Source organism: Mercenaria mercenaria, chromosome 12 (genome assembly GCF_021730395.1).
Source record: "Mercenaria mercenaria strain notata chromosome 12, MADL_Memer_1, whole genome shotgun sequence".
Taxonomy (NCBI): Eukaryota; Metazoa; Mollusca; class Bivalvia; order Venerida; family Veneridae; genus Mercenaria; species Mercenaria mercenaria.
Window position 1 is genome coordinate 13,139,209 of NC_069372.1, and position 8,675 is coordinate 13,147,883.

Genomic DNA, 8,675 nt, shown 5'->3' on the forward strand with positions numbered 1-8,675 from the left:
CATGGATCCAGACCAGCCTGCGCATCCGCGCAGTCTGGTCAGGATCCATGCTGTTCGCTAACAGTTTCTCCAATTCCAATAGGCTTTAAAAGCGAACAGCATGGAGCCTGACCAGACTGCGCGGATGCGCAGGCTGGTCTGGATCCATGCTGGTCGCAAACCCACTATGTTGGTTTTCTCATGGCACGGTTCATATTACTTTTATTCAGAATCTAAATACAGTAGTTCATTACTTATCATTACTTTGACATATCAAATTTAGTATCTAGGCTCCGGTATTTGAGTCTGATTTTAGTGCATCGTAACCTAGTCTATAAGTAAAAAAAATAATTACTTCACTAGGTTTTTGATTGGTCAGATTAGTTGTACGCGCTTCTGTGTAGAATTATGATGAGTCAGGCTAAACCAATACCTTTTTTTCATAATTATAAGGCCTCATTATAAGAAAGCCTGTTGGTATGTTTTTTCAACATTTCGTTAGCTTAACTGTTTCAATAGAACTATCCTTGTAACAAACAGATTGGCAACAGTTTCATATCTTTTGTATGACCTACAATCATCATAAAATTACCTTAATGCTTACTTTTAACCGGAAGTTTCCAACGAAAAGCTTTTTATAACAGCCGGCTTTAGATGGCGCTGCTGTCGTCCGGTCATTTCCCCGGTGCTTGAAAACTCCGTCTTACACTCCAGGGTGCACTGTAAGATGACTCGTGCTTTAAATGACGTATTTGTACAGCAATACATCTATATAGAAGTTTTATGCAGTAATTTATAATTTATCACTTATAAAATAGGTGTAAAGCTCTTTGGCCTTCGCACACTTTAAGAAGGCAGCTGTGCTTCATGATTGCAAAAACATAAATTAACACAATTTTTTCTTATAAATTAATTTCAATCGAAGTATTTACGTACCTAATTTACATGTTATTCAACAGTTCATGGAGGCAGGAGAAAGGTAACGTTTGTTTTCGGTGGCTAAGCTTTTCCTGCTTTGGATGTTTTGACACATTTTGATTTATTTCCAGGTCAAAATGAAGACACCGATCATTGTTCTCGCTTTCCTTGCCATGATATTGCTGAGTGTTGTCAGCAATGCACATCCAATGTTTGGCAGAGGGATGACTTCGTATTACGGCGGAGGAGGAGGCGGATCTCCGTATTCATATGGTGGTGGTAGATTCGGAGGCAGGTTTGGTGGAGGCGGAGGCGGTTATAGCAGCGGTTACCATCCGTATTCATATGGTGGTGGTGGTGGTGGTGGATTCGGAGGCAGGTTTGGTGGATTCGCAGGCGGTTATAGCAGCGGATACGGCCATCCGTATTCATATGGTGGAGGTGGTGGATTCGGAGGCATGTCTGGTGGATTCGGAGGCATGTCTGGTGGATTTGGAGGCAGTTATAGCAGCGGTTACCATCCGTATTCATATGGTGGTGGTGGTGGATTCGGAGGCATGTTTGGTGGAGGCGGTTATAGCAGCGGATACGGTCATCCGTATTCATATGGTGGAGGTGGTGGATTCGGAGGCATGTCTGGTGGAGGCGGTTATAGCAGCGGATACGGCCATCCGTATTCATATGGTGGATTCAGGGGCGGATACGGAAGCTCATATGGTGGATTTGGAGGTTCACACGGCGGAGGATACGATTATTAATACTCAGCCGTATCTGATACTATGAAATCTTTAATTTCTGTTGGGGACTAATGATCGTCAATTTCGTCATTGTCTCGGTCCACTCCATCAAATGCTGACAAATATTCAAATGTTTCATTAATTTCATCTTCGTAATATAAAATCCACGAATTCACGTCCTAACGAAATGATAGTTTTTGCTGAAACCGCGAAGTTTTATACCCATATACCAATGTAATGAAATGATTTCACAGTATCTTTTAGACGATTTCGGACAGTCGTGGCTGAAGCAATACAATGAGAAATTGAATTTAGCCTGATGACTTTTTAACCCTTACCCTGCTTAATTTCTAAAATGGACTTGTCCATCATTCAATATGGGCAGTACCACTTATTATTCAACGGGATGTTAACTGAATATTTACTGACTGAATAGCGAACAGTGCAGACCATGATCAGCCTGCACGGATGGATGTGCAGGCTGATCTTGGTCTGTACTGGTCACAAGGGCAGAATCACTTGCCGCCAGCAGGCTAGAGCGATTTGTTCACTGCTTTTAGGGAAGAACACTGAAGTCTTACTAAACTTTGTTTAAAATTTAGTTAAAAAAAGCGGCCTTTGAATTATTGCATATCTAGACTTAATGGGTAAAACAATATCGTAGATAGGTTTTAACATATGTGTATATATATAATGCCAAATTTCATTTCTTTTGTCATCTATCAATGTCAGTTATACATTTTATAATAAAACCTGTGTAAATAAAGATATTACAATTTTTCCCTGGAACTTTGAAACAGTAGCTTCAAGATAATTATTTATTTATCAATTTATGATTGTTTTGATAAAATGATGCCTAAGTTCAGCAATTGTGTACTTTTACTTTTTAACTGCTAGATCAGTTGCTATGAAGATTATATCATTTTATAATACAATGTACAAAAACTTATATTTCGTGTGTTTCGTCACAAATTCTTTCGGGCATTTAAAAAACTTTTGATGTGTTATTGTATTGATTCCGCCAAAATAAAATTCTCAAAAAATATCAGAGATTGATTTGTTCGTTTATTTTAAACAAATATTCCCAATATTTGAGATTTGTTTGCTCATATTTGAGCCGCGCCATGAGAAAACCAACATAATGCATTTGCGACCAGCATGGATCCAGACCAGCCTGCGCATCCATGCTGTTCGCTTTCAAAGCCTATTGCAATTAGAGAAACCGTCAGCGATCCATGCTGGTCGCAAATGCACTATGTTGGTTTTCTCATGGAGCAGCTCAAATACATTTCAAATTCAGAAACTTGGTGTCGATATCTATTATACTGCCCTGTAACTTTGGAACACATAATTATTATTGGGTTTGTTAGTGACCTTCCACGGAAATATGTGGGGTCAGTGTGATAAACGGGGCAAGGTCAGCGGCGCGGCTTTAGCCGCGTCCCCATATTTATCATACTGACCCCACATGTTTCCGCGGAGGGTGATTAACAAACCCTATAATTGATTTGTTTATCGACCACTTAGTTTTCGCCTATAGCACCTTTTAGCACTTATTCATAGCCTAGATTGATATGAAAATTTACTGACCCTCCACAGAAATATAGGGGTCACCATGTGACCACCTTTTAACCAATGAAAATGCTAGAATTTGTGAAATGGGTATAAATGGTAAGGTTTTGGTGAAAACTTTTAAACCAATAATCGGACGTATATAAATGGTCTTTTTTAATGTGTTTTTAAAGTTTTAAAGTTTTTAAAGTTTTAATATTAATAAAATAAAGCTTAAGAGTATAGATATAGTTCATGGTTAGTGGCAGTTCTTCTCTGGCGTTTCATGAGTGTAAGAAAGGTAATCGCGGTCGTTACTCTGGATGATAATGCTTAATAAATTTAATTATATATCTCATAATCTATTCAATATTTTGGCAATTTAAACACAATTCAGGGGATACAACAATTAAAACATTATAAAAACAATAAAATACTCCAGCCAAAAAACTAACTCCCGGGCCTTGAATTAAGGCCCCCCCTTTTACTATATCATATGAATTTAATTCTTTGGAATCAATCCAGGCATCGACCTGTAGTTGGGAACGGGTCTCAAAATTCAAATCTCGCTGGGCCTACGACTGACTAGTTTGACTGGAAACAGTCATAACTACGCAGCGCAGCGTAAACAAATAAAAATGAATAAAACAAAACAAAACAAAGCAAACTTTTAAACTCCACAGTGGTGTTTTCCCCCACTTACCGTTCCAAGGCGGCCAGTGTGCTCCTTTGCTTGTTTTACATTTTACTTAGTCTTTATGTTTTTGTATGAATTAGCTTACATGGTAATATCACTAAAAGTCTTGCTTATAAATGTAAAGTTTAACAAAGAGTTATTGAAACAGACATTTCATTTTCGTTAAAGGATTTTAATAATTCAAAAACTGAAGATTTTCGACAGGGTAACAGATTAATTAACAGTTTCAGTTTCATGCAGTTTATTGGCAAATCGGCAAATACATTTGCCTTTGGCCATCTAACAAATATCAAAGTGAATACGGCCAAGACATATATAACATATATAACACAATCATAAATCATAAATGCGACAACTCAAAATATATACAAATGCATATTAAGAAACAGTCAAATCTCTTAGGGTATCAGAACGCTTAACAAAAGCTTCTTTCAGATATTTAGAAACTCTCAACAAAAGACCTTTCTTATGTGTAGACATTGAATTAACAAACTTTTGCATATTTGGCCAGGACACTGGCCCAAGATACATACGACGCAAGTCAGAATACAATGTACAGCACATGAGAAAATGATACTGAAATTCGATATTATTTTGATTGCAACATTTACATAATCGATTTTCTCTACTGGTATTATTATATCTACCAGATTCAATTTCAAGTGTATGAGAACTTAACCTAAAGCATGTAAAGTGTTTACGTAATGTATCATTTTTTAAAACATCTAGATTAATTAACAATATCAAAGGGATTAGATTGAGGGTGGTGACCTCAGCGGTCAAATGGTCAAATTTAACGGGGGACGTGGGTCCGGGGACGGGAGGGGGTGATCTACTCTCACATTATCTGTTGTTACACCATTATCTCTATTTTGTGGAATTCAAGTTAAGCCGTTAAATAATTCTATTAATTAAAAGGTTGTTGATTTCTGCACACAGTAGCCTATATTTTCGGTAATATTTAGAGTATAAAAGTGGTCAAGAATATAAACATGAGATGAGATGGTGATATAACTAGTAGTTATTTCCCTAAAGTAAATAAACACCAATAGTAATTTATGTTCTGATATGATGCAGATTTTACGAATTTATGATGTTTTTTTTTGTTTCAATATAAATATTTTAAAAAGAAATTTCTATCAGAGTTCCAAAGGACCTTCTTATAGATTTTATTTTCAATTTAGGTATCGTATGATATGTTCATTTTTAATTAAGAAACAGCTCAACCACGTGATATATTTGTTCGAGTGCCTACTAAGTATGACATTGGTGGCTGAAGTGCAAAAGTCAGTAAGGCACGCCAAAAGACATCTTATTTGCTTCAGTAACTTTTATGACCCGGTCTAATTAGGTGACATCCTCGAACAATGTTACGGTCTTGATCACCAAGGTGACCCATGTTTAATCATGTCAGTTGCATAATAATGACGTAACAATTTCCGGTATATTACTAAAACCATCTACTACAGTGACAAAGGGCAGCGTTCCGTAAAGATATAATTAACATCATTCGAATCCGAGGAAAAAAAATTGACATAAATTTTAAGAAAATAATACATTTTAAATGTAAGGAACAAGTTTTATGTTTATTTTGCGAGTGGATTCTAGGCAGTCGGATTAAAATTAAGGAAAAAAAATGCGGAACCTCTGGTAAGATATAATCAATTACATGTGTAATTTTAATCAAGTCATTCCTTACAATAATTTGTGTGATCAAAATCTTTATATAGTGGCTATACAAGTGTAATATAATGATAATTTAATATCACATATTATTCAGCTGTCTTTTTGCCACACGTAAAATGCGCATGCGCATGAAAATCAAAACATCCGTTAAACTACGGGGCAACCATCTGCATAGTAAATTCGTCTATATCCCGACCGTTTATCGAAAAAAAGTCCTTGTTTTCAGAAATCGGCAAAGGTATGCATCCGTGCACATGCCGTAGCGATCTGTACATTCATCACTGCCATCACCAGTACCGTGTGACCAGGAAAATCACATTACCGCAGCAAATAGATTAAACTTTTCGATTTCACTTTTTCCTTAAATTACCGACATTACCCTTAAATCTCTGGAAAATATTCAAAGTCATTTCAATAATTAAAATTTAATGCCAAATGACGAAGAAACGATTAATCAAATTTCTAATAAAATGTTTGTGGTGGCAAAGAATTTACTTTCTGTGAGGACAGACCACTGCAAAACCGATTTCTGCAACGCCGATTTTCGCACTGCCCACACTTTCGGTTAGTTGAATTATCTAATTTTTACGTTATTTTGATATGTATTATTGAAAAATTGTCCTTTGTGGTATTTGAAGTATAACTAGGAAATTGTTATTCATTACTGGGTATGTTACTGACCCTCCGCGAAAATATGTGAGGTCAGCATGATCAGTGGGGGTGGGTGGGGGTTAGGTTAGTCGATTCCGCATATTTATCATACTGATACTGACCCCACATATTTTCGTGGAGGGTCTAGAATTGATTTGTTTTATCGATCACTTATTCATAACCTGGATCAAACTGTTTAACATTCATCCTTGCTCCACCTTCCACCAACATCCGACCCTTTTTATTTACCCCTTACCACTAAACCCCCATTTGGTTGTGTTTTGAGTGCTCTGTGCTTTCGGGAAATCTACCCTTACCTTTTATCTTTCGTAAATACCGCTTATCTCATCGATCGATGACTGGTTACATGTAGGTCCATACAAAGTGATATTCACTACAAAAAGTGATATTCTCTACAAAAAATGATATTCTTGTAAACGAACGAGCAATTATTTCGCAAAACAAACACACGCGCTTTACTTTTTATATTTTTTGTATCCAAAACCCTGAAATGAGAGCATTCGTTTGCCACATAGATGGGTATTACCTCTCGGATTTGACCAAAGGCAATTGTTCGGTGTTGCGAATTGGTAATTAATTGCCAATTCGATGTTTTTAATCAGAATTATGTACTTTTCTGTGATATTGTAAAATTAAATTACAACGGCAAGCGAAAATAGCCAGAAAACAAAATTATGCTAGCATAAGATTACAGCCAGTTTTGCCTTAATAACTGCTTTTTTGAAGCAAGTGTGAAAGTGAGATTACATCTATTAACAATAACCATCAAATTAGACACGATTATGTTTTTTTTTATATAAGTTTGTGAGTATCCTTCTTTTATGTAATAGACACGAAATGACAGTCGGAATTTTCCGTTCGTTTACGCGTTCTTCTTATGCGGTTTCGGCATTCACTACTTGCTATGAGAAAGCAATTTTTTTTTGCTATGGCCGAAAGATGCCGAAATAGCATTTCGAGAATACGTGATCGCGCGGAAATTGCCGATACTCAGTCGATTAAGGGTCCACTACATGAACCCTTACCCTGCTAAATTTCTATAATGAACGTGTCCATCTTTCAATTTGGATAGTACCATTAACTATTAAAAGGGGTGCTTACCAAAAAGATACTGACTAAATGGCGAACAGTGCAGATCATCATCAGACTGCACGGATGTGCAGGCTGATCTTGGTCTGCATTGGTCGCAAAGGCAGAATCACTTGCTGCCAGCAGAATAAGGGTTAAAGATCTACTCTGCTCGTCTTTCTATAAATAATGTTGACATTTACTTTTAATTAACTGATGAAAATCCTCATCAACAGTATTTCACTTGGCTAAATATAAAAAAATAACATTTGTATGTAGAGTTGTATTCACAATTTAAAGTCACCTGGTAACAGTCATTTGTAAAATGAATCAGGAGTAGAGCTACATGTATTTTCTGTACCGTATAGTAATTGTTCATTTATATCAAATTTGTGCATTATCTAACTTTAAGCAGCCGTTGCTTTGGCCGCTTCCGGTTCTTATGAAATATTTCATAAGTTTTAAAGCGAATATAAATCAACATACTAACTTAAGTGAAATTAACTTGGGCCTACAGACTTTAATTATTTTCAGTTAAAGTGTTAGATTTTCAGGGATATTGAATATAATGCTGAACATACAGGTTTTCGTCGTCATATCATGCTAAATTGTGTACATAAGAGTGAAAATAAAATGATGTATAGTTTCGTTCCATTTATTACGCTTTTGATATTTTCAATGTTCGATTGTTTTACAAAGCATCTACGCTTGATATTTGAGCCGCGCCATGTGAAAACCAACATAGTGGCTTTGCGACCAGCATGCATGGATCCAGTTCGCTTTCAAAGTCTATTGCAATTAATAAAACTGTTAGCGAACAGCATGGATCTTGACCAGACTGCGCGGATGCGCAGGCTGGTCTGGATCCATGCTGGTCGCAAATCCACTATGTTGGTTATATCATGGCACGGCTCATATTAAGTTTTGAAATGGTACGACATTGTTTTATTTGTACTAAAACATTTATATTCGGCTATTTGTTGGAAAACTTGGCAAGGGCTTAAGTACTATTTTGATTGATTACAATATGAATTATCCTATATAAAATACAAAAGACCAAAAAACCTTACAAATATTGTTTCTCACTTACAGAAACCTTTCTTCTGACGCACATCACTGGCACCAGTCCTTATTGTATACCTAGGGGTAAGGTATAACATGTACAGTGCCAGTGACGCACATACTGACCTTTACTTATTAATATAACATGAAAAAGCACATACATTTATACCTATAAATGTACCATAATTTTCAAACAGTTAAATTCTGAATATGATTAGTTCTGATACAGAACAGTAAAATCAGCCTACGTGTAGGTGAAATACGCACGGGCGTTACTTCTCCCGCACGATACTTTAAACGACAGC

The 8,675-nt window shown here is 36.4% G+C and overlaps 1 protein-coding gene across 1 annotated transcript; it reads left to right on the top strand.

Annotated features, from left to right (window-relative positions):
• The first annotated feature begins 988 nt into the window (after positions 1–988).
• LOC123535075 (ATP-dependent RNA helicase A-like) lies at positions 989–2,682 on the top strand. The gene has a single exon (XM_045317606.2). The coding sequence runs from the start codon at positions 1,035–1,037 to the stop codon at positions 1,653–1,655; it is 621 nt and encodes a 206-aa protein (XP_045173541.2). The 5' UTR covers positions 989–1,034; the 3' UTR covers positions 1,656–2,682.
• Positions 2,683–8,675: the final 5,993 nt, after the last annotated feature.